Source organism: Choloepus didactylus, chromosome 8 (genome assembly GCF_015220235.1).
Source record: "Choloepus didactylus isolate mChoDid1 chromosome 8, mChoDid1.pri, whole genome shotgun sequence".
NCBI lineage: Eukaryota > Metazoa > Chordata > Mammalia > Pilosa > Megalonychidae > Choloepus > Choloepus didactylus.
Window position 1 is genome coordinate 118,372,701 of NC_051314.1, and position 18,399 is coordinate 118,391,099.

General features: G+C 40.4%; 1 protein-coding gene across 2 annotated transcripts in view; it reads left to right on the top strand.

The window, feature by feature from the left end:
- GUCY2C (guanylate cyclase 2C) overlaps nt 1–11,591 on the top strand; it is a 60,749-nt gene extending 49,158 nt beyond the window's left edge. For both annotated transcript variants that reach the window (XM_037846317.1, XM_037846318.1), the window contains exons 22-27: nt 2,750–2,942; nt 4,531–4,705; nt 7,130–7,228; nt 8,702–8,796; nt 9,944–10,020; nt 11,135–11,591. In XM_037846317.1, the coding sequence (XP_037702245.1) occupies nt 2,750–2,942; nt 4,531–4,705; nt 7,130–7,228; nt 8,702–8,796; nt 9,944–10,020; nt 11,135–11,309 (814 nt within the window). In that variant the 3' untranslated portion in view covers nt 11,310–11,591. The remainder of the gene's footprint in view (nt 1–2,749; nt 2,943–4,530; nt 4,706–7,129; nt 7,229–8,701; nt 8,797–9,943; nt 10,021–11,134) is intronic.
- Nucleotides 11,592–18,399: the final 6,808 nt, after the last annotated feature.

The window sequence follows — 18,399 nt, forward strand, 5'->3', positions numbered from 1 at the left end:
CTTGAGTAATGACTGAGGTATGCTAAGATAAGCAAATCATTAAAATCTGAAGAGCTAGGGGCCAGCCCACTGCTGTACACAAGTGAGAAGTAATGTTCTCGTCTCATTCAAGTAAAATAAACTGTCTTATTAGATTAAGAATAGTCTAGGAAGTCAGACACTGGATTAAATCATGGGAATTGAGGTCAGGTGACTTCAAACCATGATTCCACCATACATTACTGCCATGCAATCTTGGGCAAGTCACCTAGATGCTCAAGCCTCAGTTTCCCATTTGCATCACAGTGTGGCTCTAAGAATACCTTGAGATAATGTGCAGAATAAAAGGTGCGTCACACAGTGCCTGGAATGGCCATGGTTATTATTATATGCAGTTATCATAATAAATGGTTTTTTATTATACATTGTTATTATTATACATTTTTATACATAGAAATAATATACATGGTTCTTATATTATTTGTATTATTATTTTATTTTGAATTCTTGCTTAATTTAGAATATCGGTTCTATACAAATAAAGGAGAGATTTTGAGATTATATGACTGTGTTCTAAATAAAGAAATAGTTTCTTTTCTACAAGCCTGAGTGAAGAGGTAGGGGTTACACACGTGCCCATTCAGCCTTCTGGGCCTGCTGCAAGCCGAATGCAGGCTCCCTAGCCCTCAGAGGGCCTAAGAATGGGCTGGGAATATCCCTGGGAATAAACTAGGGTCCTCAATATTCACTTCAGGGATGGCAATCTGTCAGAACTCCATAAAGGTTAGTTATATAATGCATCGTTCCCTCTCTGACCTTCCTGACTGGTGAGGAGAACAACATCCTGACTTCCTGGCTGTCTTCCCAGGATTTCAACATTGGTGGTTTTAACCAATCCTTACCCTCAAATGATTTGAAGGAGCCGGTTCCCCATTGAGCTTTTTCTTAGAATTGGTTCAACATGCAACTTTGACCACTAGAAGGCAGGTTTTTAATTGGATTGATGAAGGTCTTATTACACAAGTCTCTTCACTCTACCATGACTCCAGGGCAGCTCACTTTGATGGTTTATATAAAAATTCTTTATATTTGAAAAATAAAACTAAAATGTGCATGAATGATAACCAGAGGACTCAAAAAGAAAAAATTACAGCAAAAACGTAAATAAACTCAAGGCTACAGGTAGGACCCAGATACTACTTAAACACTTATTATAACAAAATCTCTTGGGGTTTCAAATAGATTAAAAAAAGATCTTCTCCTTGTGGTAAGCCTTTTAAAGACAGCTAATCTGTATACTAATTCTGCCTGTGTCAGCAACAACTTGTTATCAAAACTCATCATCTATCCACCTTGGTTTCTCTCTTTGGGTAATGCATCATTTTCCATCTATTACATCTATTTAGCCTCCAAAACACACTACGTTCTTTTAATGGGCATATTAAGAATAACCACCCCAGAAATGCCAGGAGCCACACCAAAGGGGTGTTTTTCACTGTTCCCAAATTTTGTCACTGTACCAATTGAAAACACTCCCCTCCATGCTCTGGCAGTTCTCGAAATGAGGGTTGTGAGTCCTTGTGGTTGATCATCAGCTGTTTTTGAGGAGAGTGCCAGGCATTTTTCCTTCACTTTACTCAGCACACCTGACTATCCCAAGCCTGAGCTGTGGAGGAAGTGTGGTGCAATAAAAAGACCAATTCTTTTGCTGAGTTCTCCTCCCGACTCTGCCCTTAGTCAGCTGTGGGGCCTTTTGAAAGTCACACTTCCATTTTAGACCTCAGGTCTAAGATTCATTCTCAGTGGCTTCTTTGGCACCTCCCAGCTGTCAGGTTCTGATTCTAGTGGTTCCATATTCAGGTCCAACACAAAGTGATTCCAAAGGCACACGAGGGAACTTCCAGTCTCATGTCAGCCGCCACCCAACTTCTCTCAGTGAAAAGGCAACTTGGCCTATAAAGGAAGTATGGAGTCCTCTCTTGTAGTTCTTCTCTCTTAATTCTGGATTTGATATACTGCTCCTGTATGTCTCTTCAACATAGATAATCTAAGTTGCTTTTGATGTCTATTTGATAATTAACTTTAATACCTGTGTACCTATAATCCTAATACATATACAATCCTAATACACATACATATTTGCCCAATTTTTATCAGTTTTAACTTGTCTTTACATGGTGATTGACTTTACTTTTTAGAGGAACCAATAATATATCAAATATGTTTTGGTTCAGAATACATCAAAATTAAATTTTAAATGCTTTGTGCTTTCGTGGTCATATTAAATAATGCCATGTTAAATATGCCAGCAAAGTAACACTATTGACTCTGGTGAGAATGTCAGATGTGACAGCTACAGGGATTCAAGCTATTAATGGCACAGCCTGCTCAGCTTCAGGGTGTAGAGCTATATTGATAAGAAGCTGATTTATCAATAGAGAGGTAAAAAGTGGGCAAGCACATATATGTAGTATTAGGTTATGTAAGTATTAGGGTCATGTATATGTAGGTATCCTGGTTAATAATCAAATACTAAGTTAGTACTGAACCTACTCATCTTTGTTCATGTGTTTACACATATCTGTGTATTATACTTTCATGTATATGGTATATGTAACCTGTCTTTGCTTCCTGACCACCTAATTCATGGGAAATCCCAAATTCTAGAATTCCTGGTAGACAATTACCAACTACTCTGTTTCAAAGATTTATGTAATAAAAGAAAAAATTTACTGATGTTGAAGGCACAATTTTTTCCTTCTTCCTCTAGGCTCGTGGTAAAGTCTCTGAAGGAGAAAGGCATTGTGGAGCCTGAACTATATGAGGAAGTTACAATCTACTTCAGTGACATTGTAGGTTTCACTACCATCTGCAAATACAGCACCCCCATGGAAGTGGTGGACATGCTTAACGACATCTATAAGAGTTTCGACCACATTCTTGATCACCATGATGTCTACAAGGTAACCACTTCATCAGAGTCAGAACTGGTTGTTCTTGTTATGACTCATGCTCTGTCCTCTCTAAATTAAGATTTAATGAACTGATGGTTGAATCCAACCTATAAGTGAAAAGAAGCAGAAGAATAAGAAGGATCAGAAGTCAAAATGGCCATGTAATTTTAGAAGCAAGATGAAAGAAACAAAGTTGAGCAGGAATGAACTTGGAGCAGTAAATTTAGAGAAAATGGCAAACTCTCAAATCTTCTCCAAAAATGGACAGTGTTTAGCTGATTACAAATGAAGCTGAGAAGAAAAGCAGTTATAATCAGCAGAACAGGAATCAGTTCATCTGTTACCTTTTTGTTGCTGTTATTATTGAAATAGAAAGATTAGCAAACATCATTCAAAGAAGAGTAAAGTAGAACAGGAAGAGCATTTTGTAATAATCAGAACTGGATCTATAATCTGACTAGAGTGCTGACCAGTTCCGGGATAATAACGTGTGATTCAGAAGAGTAAAAAAGAATTGAATTCCCACATTTTCATATTGGAAAAGCAGTAGAGCATATAGATTAAGTAACTTTAGAATTAGACACCTGCATTCAGATTCCAGTTTTCCCCTTACCAACCGTGTGACCTCATAAGACATATTTTACTTCACCAAATCTCAGTTTACCTATCTGTAAAATGGGGATGAAAATAATACCTAACTCAATGGATTATTGTAAAGATTATTGAGATAACAATGTAACTGAAACATTGTAATTCCTTAAATAAAGTTTAGAGGACACTAATAAAATAATCTGTTAATAATAATCAACAGAGAGGATGTCCCCTTTAGGGTTTGTTCTAGTCCATTCCCCACCATATAGAGCCCAGAGAGCCAAATTAACAATAGTTCCCAAAGGGTAGAAAGTGATAATGCATTTTAGAGAAAGTTGGCAAAAAGGAGTTAACTAACCAACAAATGCAGAACTATGCATATCATTATGCAAATAAAATTAAAGAGGAAGACATTCATCAAAGAATAATGCTTACAGGATACCATTAACATTAATCTACTGCTTATTACAGGAAAAGTGATTGGAATCTTCATACAACAAGAATGTGTATTATGTCTTGGAGGAACCTACAGTTATCTTTGGTTGAATAGTATGTGAAAAATGATAAGTGATAAAGATGACTTTTCTGGTAATTAAGGATGTTCTTAGATAAATTTAGTAAAACATTGGCAATCCATTAGAAAACATTAATGTTTTCTCTCCTGGAGTCAAAGGACATTTGCATAAATTGCATAAAATCCATCAGGTTATTTAAACATTAATAGAATTGCCACATCTGGATGATTTATATTCTTATTAAGTACTTTTATGTGGTTTAAATTCTTTATGGCTGTTTTATCATTCATTTAACTAGACTATAAAACCGTTAAAACCTGGAAGAAATCAGCATAGACTGGTCTTGAACTGGCCCCATTAAAGGTGTTATGGGGCTATGTTCGTACTGAATTGCCAATAAACTTGCGTGTTTGATACGTGATTAACTGCTTCTGCTTAATTTCTGTGCCTTTCAAAAGGGTAGATCCACTAACGAGAAACACTTTCCACAGGTGGAAACCATTGGCGATGCCTACATGGTGGCTAGCGGTTTGCCTAAGAGAAATGGCAATCGGCATGCAGTAGACATTGCCAAGATGGCCTTGGATATCCTCAGCTTCATGGGGACCTTTGAGTTGGAGCATCTTCCTGGCCTGCCGATATGGATTCGCATTGGAGTTCACTCTGGTACCATATGCGTCTCTGTGCACCTCCTAAAACCAGCACGGATAGAGGGTCTTCAAATGTGATCGATTTTCATATGAGGTTTACTCTTGAATTCTGTCTGCCAGATTTGAGGGCCCATCCTGATATATTTAGAACCAGTCACTAGAGAGCTTAGAAAACACTTTTGACAGCACCTTTGACTCTTGGAATGATAACCAGCCAACTGCTTGCTGAAACAAGAAGCTTTGGGCTTCCTATTTAAGTCATCATATTTACAATTTCATTTATCTCCTCCCCATTCCCTTAGCCTCCAAACTCTGTATATTTTTTCCACTAAATATTATGGAAATCTAAGTGGATTAGATTATCTGGGGACTAGCTGGACAACTTCTTATAATAAAAGGGCATTTATGTTTCTCCTTTTTATCCCCTCCCACCTTTCTTCCAATAGTACAGAAAGAATACAGGCCACTTCAAAAACCATGAAAGTTGCCCAGACTTGAGCTGAGGGATTTGAGAAGATGAGTTACAAATACCATAGAAAAACGTAGTTAGAGAGGAACTCAGAAGTCATATAGATTAATCCTGTGCAGAGCATAAATTGTCTTTACATTTCCCAAGATTAAATAATTGTATAACCACTTTTAGAATAACTTCAGGACTCCCAGAAAACTCATGATTTCCCAAGCCAACTCACTCTATTATTCAATAGTTGTGATTGCAAGGCAGCTTTTCCTTGTGTTAAACTAAAGCACATATCCCTATAACTTCTTGCTCCTTTCCCTGCCCTCCAAGCCTCACAGAGGATCCAAAATATGTATGATCTGAGAGATGGCACCAGGTTTTGTGGCAATGACCAGAAAACTGAAATTGCAGATGTCATCCTGTGTCCACAGTGCCTAGCACAGATCCTGAGAGTAAATATTTGTTGAATGAATAATGAATTGGTGAGATTCTCAAAGTGACAGTAAATAGAAAAAAGTTAAAAACTGCTGCATCTTTGACTGCCAGGGACAAAACCGTGGCCTTCACTAATCACGTCCATGGCCTAGTGCCACAGATGTTTCCATATACACATGGGGGACTTCTTGGGCATCTCCCTGGCCACACCAGCAGCATATTCTTTTCTGACCCATCACAAATTCCCAGGCCTGGAGGGAGGAATGGCAGCAGGACTGACTGAACCTAGGCTATGAGAACGGAGCTGTGGTCCTGGCCCAGTCCATTTTCCCCATGACCTGCTAAATGTCTGCAGTTACCACCAGGAAGACTTCAGGTCATTTCATACCTGGAGGGGTTTGGGCCTGTGAAATCAAAAGGTTCAAAGATAAATCTTGGGAATCAAGAACAGAACATACATCTGCAGGGACTTGTCCATTACCAGGCCACTCCCACCTTTATCACTTCATTTTTGTGAATAGACCTAGTATTCTTGACACAAGGCCAGGTATGGTTGGGGAGCTTAGAGATCACCTGATCAGGTAGCTGCCTCTACTGCTCCTTCCCTTCCTGTAGGTTTGTTTCGGTTTTTGGTTTATGTTTTGTTTGTTGTTTTTTCTTCAGAACTGATGGAGAAGGGCTCAGCACGGAGGGAAGCTCAAGTATTGTGATTTTTTTTAAAAAGTTCATAAACCCAAAGTATTTCTAAGATAAATCTGAGAAACTCATATAGATTAAAACCCAATAAGCCAGCTAGAATATCAGTAGTTACCTCTACCCAAAACCCAGTTTTACAGTTTCTGAGTTAATTGTTAACTTCTAAAAACTACTTGCATTCAGTCATTCCATGCAAATACTTGGTTGAGCAACTCCTCTTTCCTGCCTACTGTCCCACAGAACACAGTCTTGCATTGCCTTGTGTTGCTTGTCTTGACCTGCATGCTCCTCTATCCAGCTGCATTCAGCCAGCCCAAGAAAGGCTTAGGGAAGATGTTGCCAAGTGACTGTCCTCTGGGTCATGCCACAAACCCCAGAAATGCCACCCTGACTAAAATAAAATTAAATTTAATAGACTTGGGCCATTTTGCCTTCAAGCCTACTGTGCCCTCCAGCAATCTGGAGTTAAGGGTTGTGTGACTTGATACAGTAAGCAAGCAGGGAAAGGCTTCATCCTTCCTGAGAGCCTTCTATTTAAAACATTAAACATATAAGAAGGACTTCCCAACTTTGTGACCTGGATTTTTGGAGCAGTGTGTCTTCTTGTTTAGTACAAATGTATTTTTCTGTGCTAGAGCAAAATATCTGCTGAAATCATACATGGAAAAATGATGCTTCTCTCCTTAGAGACATCCACTTAAGGCAAAAGTCACAGCTCATATTCCACACCCTCAGCCACTTCTCCATGACATGAATACTCAGCATTTGACCCAGAGGAGGCTTTCCTATCTTCACTCCAAGCTGCAATTTCCATTGCCTCCACTTGCTACTTTCTGTCCTCCATTTCAGGTCCTTGTGCTGCAGGAGTGGTGGGGATCAAGATGCCACGATACTGCCTATTTGGAGATACTGTCAACACAGCCTCTAGGATGGAATCCACCGGCCTCCGTAAGAATGGAAATTGTTTTTCTTAGAGGACAAAGATCCTGTCTTCTAGTAGAGGGGAGCTGTAGGCTAAAATGCACAATAAGGAGATACAAAGCACCAGTGAAACGAAGAATGGCCCTTCACATTGGCTGGAAGTGATCCTACGTCATTCCAGCCCTTGCTACATTTGCTTTTGTTGTTGTTTACTAATCATTCTTTTATTCATCCTTCTTTGCTCAGTTTTAGACTATTACTGTTATTTTTGTTTGTTTGTTTCATTTGCATTGCATTCAGTTGTGTTCCACCTGGAATGGCATGTACTTTAGCATAGATCCATGTAAGTTAGAAAAAAAAATTAGTGGGTTAGATATGGAGTATCTCTACCTTGATTCATTTTTCTATTCCTCTTGTATTTGGTTTTCTCGGAATTGGTTTTAGTAAAGAAAAATCTAAGTATTTGTTCTACACAAAAGCCTATAACACATTTTCCTGGCAAGGTAGTTACAGTGCACTGCATATGGTTGATGCTCAACAAATCCCAATGATGGTGACAGTAAGGGAAATATATAGAAGAGAGAAAGAAACCTTGGTAGCTATGGGTGGCGGGACTTACAAAAACACAACGGGCAAAATGGTACCTTGGCAGTCTACTGATAATCTGCTACTAGCTTATAACTAGCTTGTATTGGAAAATTCATGTTGCAAAGGAAAGAACAAGGTTGGGGTCAGACAGAATTGGGTTAAAAATCCTATCTGTGGTAATCACTGGCTCTGTAAGTTGGAGGGAGGGGTAGCAGGGAGTGACCCGATCTTTCTAAACCTCAAAAAGAAGAAGGTATAAATTGAGAATGGGATAGCGTCCTTGCAGGGAGAGTTGCCGGGAGGATTTGAGGTGATATATGATAAGCACTTAGCAAGCCTCTGATACCTGGGAGGCCTTTAATATGGCTTGCAATTATTCTTACTATTGTTACTATTTACGGTGTGACTACCAGGCACCTACAGTGGGAAAGGTGGTGTGTGGCAGGGGACCTGTGAATTGGAACTGGAATGCCCTCGCCACTTATTTGTCAGAAGGATAACAGTATCTCAGAAGTGTTAAATTGGAGAAAATCAAGAGCCTGAAACTCTTTCCCGAGTCTTCCTTCTGCCCCCAACACTTCAGCTATTTATTGGAACTTTCACAAAGGGCCCCAAACCCAATCCCAGCTCTCAAGCTCGGCATCACAAGCCAAATCCAAACCGGGGCCCAGGGGCCTCCACTCTGGGCTGGAACGAGAGTCTGCAGGGCCCAGCCCAAGGAGGCCCAGCATTCAGGAAGTCCTCTTTCTTCCAATTGTGATAACATTCCGAATCCCACTGATGTTATTCTTATGCGTTCTTTCACAAAAATATCTAAGATATCAACAACACCTGCATCACAGGGAAACCAATGTGATTGTGTAACAGATTTTAAAATGTGCATGATTTTATTTATCCACTTTGCATCACCAGCCTTGAGGATTCACGCAAGTGGCTCCACTATCGCCATTCTGAAGAGAACTGAGTGCCAGTTCCTGTATGAAGTGAGAGGAGAAACATACTTAAAGGTAAGGAACCCACAGAGGCAGTGCACAGAAAAGCACGTGGACCACCTCCTTTCAGACTGGACATCCAGGCTGGTCATCCCGTGGCTGGTGAGGGTGAGGAGCATGAAGATAAAAAATCCTTTTCTATACTCCCCACAGTGCTCACCCATTACCCCCGGGAGGAGAAGCCACCACTGAAGAAGGTGAACTCAGAAATTTCCTTTACTCCACACAGCCCCTTTGATATTTTGAACCATGACCAATATGTTATAACATGTGTCATCGTTTCCTCCACACAGTGATTCCTCACTATTCATGGATTCCATATCTGCAAATTCACATACTTGCTAAACTGTGTCACCCCAAAGTCAGCAGTCATGGCACCTTTGTGATCACTCACAGATACATGCAGAGCTGCAAAAAATTTGAATTGGCCAACCCACACGTGTTCCCATCTGAGGTTGAACAATGTGGGGCTCTGCCTCCTCGTCTCTGTTCTCGTGCCATAAACAAGTGTCCTCTTGGCGTTATAGTTAATGCCATGTTTTTCACATTCTTGTGCTTGCTTTTGGTGATTTTGCTGTTTAAGATGGTCCACAACCATAGTGTTGAAGCGCTGTCTAGTGTTCTAAAATTCAAGAGGGCTTTGATGTGCCGTACAGAGAAAATACATGTGTTAGATAAGCTTTGTTCAGGCATGAGTTCTAGCGCTGTTGGCCATGAGTTCAATATCAGTAGATATCAAACAAGGTGTCTTTAAACAGAAACACACATAAAGCAAGGTTATGTATTGACTGGTTTGCAAACATGCTGTGACCAGAGGCTCATGGGAACTCTATTTCCCCTAGGTGAAACGGATGCTAATTCAGTGTTCACAGAGGCGTTATACAACCTAACAACTGAGAACATCACATGTTCCTGAGATGATTTGCATTATCTCTAGACACATCTTTATTTCCAAGTGCCTTTTAGAAAATAAGACTCTCATTCACCAGACATGTTCTTTCAAAGTAGAGTTTTCTCTTTTTCCCCCAAAAGATATGTCAAAATATCACAATAGTAATACTACAAGAACTCAAAATTAAAATGGAAGAAAACTCACCTACAGTTCTGCTCTGCCAACAAATTGTCCACATTTTCTTTTTGCCCTTTCTTTTTGTCTCACTAGGGCAGAGGAACTGAAACCACCTACTGGCTGACCGGGATGAAGGACCAAGAGTACAATCTGCCAACCCCTCCTACTGTGTAAGCTGCCAGGGGTGGCAGGGAGAGGGAAGTTGGAGGTCATGGCTCTTTAAGTTGTTTTACACATAGACAATTTAATTGTTGGCAAGTGCTTTGCAGGTGGCAGTGATATACTGAATATGAGGTAAGAAGCTCTACACATGAGAGGGTTTAGGCACCTCCTTTCTCTGGCCATCAGAAACTGGGGTCTCCAGTCTTGCTCAGTTTAGAGGTCAGTTTAGAGGTCACCTCCTGAGTTCTGGTTCTGACAAGAGGAGAGCATCCTGGAGGCAAAGAGGCACCCTGCATTTCCAGCCCTGCCCACATCCCACTGCCGAGCCACCTGATGGAAACAAGATCTCCCCCACCCCCAGGCCACAGTTCGGGTCTTCACATCAAGTTTGTGTTCTCCCTGAGATGAAGAAGATAAGGTTTCAGATCTAGTTGACAGTTTTCAGTTCTCCTAAAGGTGACTTCACTTATCACTCAGTTGCGTGTGAGCAGACATTGCAGTTATCAGTCTGTGGCTGTTGCCATGGTAGAGAAAGCCTGTGTTACAGACTTCTAGATGCCAGCCCCAGACAGATGCCAAGCCTGTAGAGATGCCAAAACCAGTTCCCTGGGCACAGCTGTCCTGGGCCATTACTAGGAGTGCCACAGCTCCAGTCCAAGCTCTTAAGACTTCAATCCATTCTGAACCCTCCTCAAACAACACCGTACACTTCCAGAATTTTGTGGGGCCAAGTTTTCTGGGTTATGCAACAGGGACCTAGCAACCTCCTGATTTCTTTCCCACTTCCTACAGGAGCATGTGCAAACCTAGCTCCTAACTGTGCCTTCTAATTCTAGCAGCATGTTGTTTCCCTTTGAAATTGAAATATGATTTCCTGCTTGAAATAGATTCAGCTCATTCTATCATGACTGTCACATAGGAATGACAGTTTTAAGCCTCATCAAAGGCAAGGATTGGCTTGTATTTTTTGGACTTCCTGTGTCTAGTAGCGTCTAGCAGTGTCTAGCACAGGAAATGCATTCCATGAGTATTTGGCGAACTGAACTGATTATTCTAGAGCTATGGGATATTCTGTATGAATATGCTGAGAAGTTCCATTTTGCCTCCCCGCCCCCTTTCCAGGGAGAATCAACAACGCCTGCAAGCAGAATTTTCCGACATGATTGCCAGCTCTTTACAGAAAAGACAGGCTGCTGGGATAAGAAGCCGAAAACCAACACGGATAGCCAGCTACAAAAAAGGCACTCTGGAATACTTGCAATTGAACACCACGGACAAAGAGAATACTTATTTTTAAACCTTAGTGAAGCCTAAGTCTCAGGCAAATTAAATCCAACTGCACTTAGCTAGCAACCTCAAACATCCCAAAAGCCTCTGTTTTCCTGGGACCTCAATGAAACAGAAAACGACTTTGATGATTTCTATTTAGCCTTGGCTGCCCTGACTGGAACATAGACTTTCTGCTATGAATCACAAGCATGCTCTTGGTGCAATAACTACCTTTTCTCTGTAGCCTTTTCCCAACAGTTGCTCTAGGGAGCTTCTACCTGGGCAAGAAGAGGAACAAATACATTGTCTAGAACTTAAGGAGATTTTGTTCTTTCATTTATTTGGGTTTTATTTTGTTTTGTTTATTGGCTCTTTTTCTTTCTGTATTTGTGACACAATTTTTTTTTAAATTGACAATTATATTTTAAATACCTTATCTCCATTAAATTATATTTAACTCAAAATAATTCTTGCAGAAAACATAGTATATATTGGCAGGAATAAAAGTTAAAAGTTTACGGAGACTGTGTATGTGTTCTCACCAATTCTATCCGTTTTCCTGGAATGCACCAGCCATCGTCTTGTGCTTGCTGAAAAACTGACTAAACTCCTCTGCACGTAAGCACAGCAAAGCTAGCACTGTTACTCAGGGGTAAAAACCCCCAAGGTCAGTACCACCTGCCCCACATGCGGGGATTTTGTTTCCTGCCTCCACCATGGGAGGCAGGACATGCAGCTGTCTCAGGTGCAGGACAAAGTCAAATCCTGTTTACCTGCAAAGACACAGTACTTCAAACTCTGCAAATATCCCCTCCCCACCACCTAGCAGCCACCCCTTACCCATTCCTAAGGCACCCAGCTTCACCCGTTTACTTGGAATCTCAGAGAAAATGATGAACGTTGGCTGGTGTTGAGTAGAGTTGAATCGGCAAAGGTAAGAACAAATTTGTAACTCCTCTGGCACTAACCTTCAAAACTTTAAAACTGAAACCACTCCTCCAACCACATTACTCCTCCCCCCAGGCTTCTGCCACGAAAACCACTCCAGAGATTAAGAAAAATGTTATGTGTTCTCTATCACCTAGGAAAGCAGAAAATAAAAATAATTTCCAGGCTGAGCACTTAACATGCAGCAAGAGTCCTGGAGGTTTGTAATCTGCCTGAGCCCTAATGTGCAACACGAGGAGACTTTCTGGATGGGGATGAGACTGTGACATTAAAGTTCTTGGTCATTTATGCAGCAAGTGTGTATTGAGCATCAACTCTTATTACAGGGACTGTGTTTGGTGTTGGAGGTATAGAAACATGGTCCCTGTGCTGAGGAACTTGAACTTGAATAGGGAAAGAGAAATTTAAGATGGGTGTGTTTTGGTACCAAGCAGTATTCTTGACAGCTGACAAATTTAGCAACTCTAAGACTGACCAAAAAACTCAAAGTCATCTTTAATTCTAATGGGGTGTTGAAACAGCTCCTCAGTTGAAGACTCCAGTGGTCACCTTCCATCATGGACACTACATGTTTGTGAAATGTTTATTTTTTATTTATTTTTTATTGAGATTGTTCACATACCATACAATTATTCAAAGATCAAAAGTGTACAGTCAATGCCCATGGTACCATCATACAGCTGTGCATCCATCACCACAGTTAATATTTTTTTCAATTTTTAGAATATTTTCATTACTCCAGAAAACAAATAAAGACACACAAAAAAGGAAACTCAAATCCTCTCATACCCCTAATCAACCCCCCTCCATTACTGATTCATACTACTGGTATAGTACATTTGTCACTGTTGATGGAAGAATGTTAAAACACTTCTAACTGTAGTATATAGTTTGCAATAGGTATATATTTTTTCCTATATGCCCCTCTATTATTAACTTCTAGTTATAGTGTCATACATTTGTTATAGTTCATGAGAGAGATTTCTAATATTTGTACAGTTAATCAAGGACATTGTCCACCACAAGATTCACTGCTTTATACGTTCCCATCTTTTAACCTCCAACTTTCCTTCTGGTGACATACGTGACTCTGAGCTTACCCTTTCCAACACCTTCACACACCATTCAGCACTGTTAGTTATTCTCACAACATGCTACCATCATCTCTGTCCATTTCCAAACGTTTAAGTTTACCCTAGTTGAACATTCTGCTCATAATAAGCAACCACTCCCGATTCTTTAGCCTTGTTCTATATCCTAATAACTTACATTTGTCTATGAGTTTACATATTATAATTAGTTCATATCAGTGAGACCCTGCAATATTTGTCCTTATGTGTCTGTCTTATTTCACTCAACATAGTGCCCTCAAGGTTTCTTCATCAACCCATTTCTTTTAAAGATGGTTTTGTTCACACACCATACATTCCATCCTAAGTAAACAATCGATGGTTCCCTGTATAGTCACATATTTTCACCACCATTGCCTCTATCTATATAAGGACATCTCCATTTCTTCCACAAAGGAGGAGGAAGAGTCAAGAAGGTAGAGAGACAGGAGAAAAAGAAAAAAAAAGAGGAAAAACAAACAAAACAAAACCTGACAGCTAGGAAGCAACAAAAGGAAAGATAAAATTAAACTAACAGAATAAAGAGTCAGACAACATCACCAATGCCAAGAGTCCCATACCCTTCCCCTATGTCCCTCCCCCCAACCATCTGCATTTAGCTTTGGTATGTTGCCTATGTTATATTAAAGGAAGCATAATACAATGTTTCTGTTAACTGTAGTCTTAGTTTGCATTGATTATGTTTTTCCCCCAATCCCACCCCATTTTTAACACCTTGCAATGTTGACATTCATTTGCTCTACCTCATGTAAAAACATATTTGTACCTTTTATCACAATCATTGAGCACCCTAGGTTTCACTGAGTTATACAGTCCCAGTCTTTATCTTTCCTCTTTCCTTCTGGTGTCCCACATGTTCCTAACCTTCCTCTTTCAACCCTACTCACAGTTATCTTTGTTCAGTGTACTTACATTGCTGTACTACTATCTCCCAAAATTGTGTTCTAAATCTCTTACTCCTGCCTTTTCCTGTCTGTAGTGCTCTCTTTAGTATTTCCTGTACAGCAGGTATCTTGTTCACAAACTCTGTCATTGTCGGTTTGTCAGAGAATATTTTAAGCTCTTCCTCATATTTGAAGGACAGTTTTGCCAGATATAGGATTCTTGGTTGGTGGTTTTTCTCTTTCATTATCTTAAATATATCACCCCACTTCCTTCTTGCCTCCATGGTTTCTATTGAGAAATCTGCACATAGTCTTATCAAGCTTCCTTTGTACGTGATGGATTGCTTTTCTCTTGCTGCTTTCAGGATTCTCTCTTTATCTTTGACGTTTGATAATCTGATTATTAAGTGTCTTGGCATAGGCCTATTCAGATCTATTCTGTTTGGGGTATGCTGTGCTTCTTGGATCTGTCATTTTATGTCTTTCATAAGAGATGAGAAATCTTCATTTATTATTTCTTCTATTATTGCTTCTGCCCCTTTTCCCTTCTCTTTTCCTTCTGGAACACCAATGACACATACATTTCTGCATTTCATTTTGTCCTTAAGTTCCCAGAGACATTGCTCATATTTTTCCATTCTTTTCTCTGTTCTTTTGTGTGTAGGCTTTCAGGTGCCTTGTTCTCCAATTCCTGAGTGTTTTCCTCTGCCTCTTGAGATCTGCTGTTGTATGTCTCCATTGTGTCCTTCATCTTGTGTGTTGTGCCTTTCATTTCCATAGATTCTCAGTTGTTTTTTGAACTTGTGATTTCTACCTTGTGTACAACCAGTATTTTCATTATATGCTTCATCTCTTTTGCCATATCTTCCCTAAACTTCCTGAATTGATCCAGCACTAGTTGTTTAAATTCCTGTATCTCAGTTGAAGTGTAAGTTTATTCCTTTGACTGGGCTATAAACTCACCCCTCCTAGTGTAGGTTGTAGTTTTCTGTTGCCTGGGAATCTGGCATCTTTGGTTACTCCAATCAGGTTTTCCTAGACCAGAACAGGCTCAGGTCTTTGAAGAGGGCAATAGTTTCAGGTCTCCCTGAGGGTGTGTCTTAGAAGATTAGTACACCCTGTGAGGCCTCAACTCACTGTGCTTTTCTGCCCAGCAGGTGGCACCTGTCAGCCTGTCACTCCCGACTGGTGTAAGAGGTGTGGCCTGTGGCTGTTTTCCCCCAGGCTCTGGGGTCTGGTTCTGAATGGAAGGATTGGCACTGCCTCTTTCCTCTTAGGGAAGATATACCCCCTGGGGAGAGGTCATTTTCATTTGAGTCATCTCTGACTCCGCTATCTCCACCCTTGTCTGGGTCTGAGCACTGGGAATTGAAAATGGCTGAGGCTTTCTCCACTGAGCCAAAAAAGGGACAGAAAAACCCCCTTCAGGGACAGTCTGAGGCCCCCCTCAGTTTCACCCATCGGCCAGAGACAGCACCTGGTCCTCTGGGCTTCCCCTCTCTCCCAGAGAGGTCCTCCAGCTCTGCAAAGTTAGTCATCACCAAAAGCCTCTGTCTGCTTGTTGGGAATTTGTAACTTGCATTGAGCAGACCACATAAGCTAATTCAAACCCCAGATGGAGCTCAGCTGAGCTATATTCGCTTGCTCAGAGAGTGCTGCTCTCTAGCACCACAAGGCTTTGTGGTTCGAGGCCATGGGGGGAGGGGACTCCCAGCTTGGATCTGCAGTTTTACTTACAGATTTTATGCTGTGATCTCGGGCATTCCTCCTAATTCAGGTTGGTTTATGATGAGTGGACAGTCATGTTTGTCCTCCCAAAGTGATTCCAGATTATTTACTATTTGTTTCTGGTTGTTTATTCTTTGTTCCAGGGGGACTCACTAGCTTCCACTCCTCTCTATGCCACCATCTTCTTCCATCTCTCATGAAATGTTTCTTAACCTTGAAACAGAGGCATGGCCCTGGCTTGCCCAGCCAGCAATGTAGATACATGAGATATCAATTCCAATGATGGCAATGACCTAAGAATGGGACCCAGGGAAAAGTCAAATTCCTGCTCTGCTCTCTACCACCTGTAAACTAATTAACATCTCTGAGCTCCTGATGCTTCTTCAGTAAATCATAATCATAATACCCACTTCACAGTCTTATTGTAAAGATTTAAAAGCAAAAAACTTGTCAAGCATCCACCACTGTGTCAGTCACAAAGAAGGTTCCAACAAATAATCTTTACCTTCCACTCTTCCCTTTTACTCATTTATAAATCAGAACTAATAATTTTCAAACCTGGGACCTCCATGTGGGCTAAGTAAACCTAAGATAATCAATTTTTAACAATTGACTGTAGAGTTCTTCAAATGTACCCAAAAATGGAGGGAATAACAAACAATCCCCATGTTTTCATCAGTTTCAAGAATTATCAGCATTTTTCCAGCCTTGTTTCATCTATCCTGCACCAATTTTGTTTTGTCAGAGTATTTTAAGGTAAATTCCAAATAACATATATTTCACCTACAAATACTCCAGTATGCCTTTTTAACACAGGGTCGACAAACTTTTCCTGTAAAGGGCCAGACAGCAAACATCTTAGGTCTTGAGGACCAGACTATCTCTGTTCCAATTACTCAACTTTTATTGTTGTAGCACAAAAGCCACTATAGATAATATGTAAACAAATGGGCGTGGCTGTGTTTCTATGAAATTTTATTTACAAAAATAAATGGCAGGCCATAGTTTGCTGTCCTCTGCTCTAACAGACAAGGGATTTTTAAAAACATAACCAAAATGCCACTGTCACAGCAAACAAAATTAGCAATAATTCTTTATAGCAACTAATACTAACTTCATAAGTATATATTCACATTTCTCTATTTTTGAACATTGTTTCTTTTTTTTTGCAATTTGCTTGTTCAAATCAGTATCTAAAAAAGTCCATGCTTTGCACGCATTTGAAATGTTGCTTTAGTCTCTTTTAACCTATAACTATTCCCTCATACCTACTTTTTCCCCATGACATTTATTTACTGAAGAAACTGAATCATTTTTCCCTACATAGTTTCCCACATATTGAATTTAGCTGATTGATTATTCATGGTTGTGTTTAATTGGTTCTTATATTTTCCATATTTCCTGGAACCTGTAGATAGATCTAGAGGCTTGATTAGATTCAGGTTCAATATTTGCCCAAGATAATTTACATTGCCTGTGTCTCTAAGGAGAATTTAGGTGTAGAGAATAATGCATTAGGATTATAACTCTGATTATCAGTGAAGAGATTGGATTATGATGTCAGACTCAGCCCAAACTCTAATCTCCCCCTCACACCTCAAACCTCAAAAATAACTGGAAAAAAATTATCTATATATGCACAGCAGTATTGGGAAATAGGGTCAATCCAATTTCAGTGGATCAGAAATTATGAGTCATTCCTAAAAGACAGAGGGACATGGGACAAGATTAAATGAGGAAATAGTAGTCCAAAACATGTGCAGAAGACGACTGCCAGAGAAGGTAGGAAGGGTTCCAGGTGCTCAAGCTCAGAAGGAGCAAACACAGGGAGCAGGAGTCTTGGTGCACCGTCGAGGCTATTGGCTGGGGCCCGGTAGTAGCAGCCAGTTGGTTTGGCCCTTGCTCCCTCCCTGCCAGCAGCAATCAAAGGCATCTTTGCCCAGCTGGCACTAGGATATCTGATCATATTCAGAAAGAATCAAGGAGCCTCACACCCAGAAAAATTTACTGATGTAGCCCACATAGCAGCACAGTTGCCCACCCCACAATTCAACTGTAAAAACCACAGAGCTCATAGATAGAATCATTAGAAACCTCAAATACAAAAAGCCAAGAATAATTAGGATTAACAGCTAATAGAGGAAATAGAATGCATATAACTAATATTCTAAGATAAATGTAGATATCTATTGCATCTATTAAACTCCACAGGGGTGGAGGTGGGTGGGGGTGGTCTGATTGCAGAGCTCTACCTTTGGTCAGCTACTTCAGATCACTGGACGCTGGCTCTGAGGGAGGACATTGTTCTCAGCCCACTCAGGCAAAGGCGGCAGAGGAATCTTAAGGACACTAACCTTCCTCAAAACCACAGAAAAGAGTTGAAGGGCCACATTAACCAGGCACGTACTGAGTCAAGAAAATGCAGCTT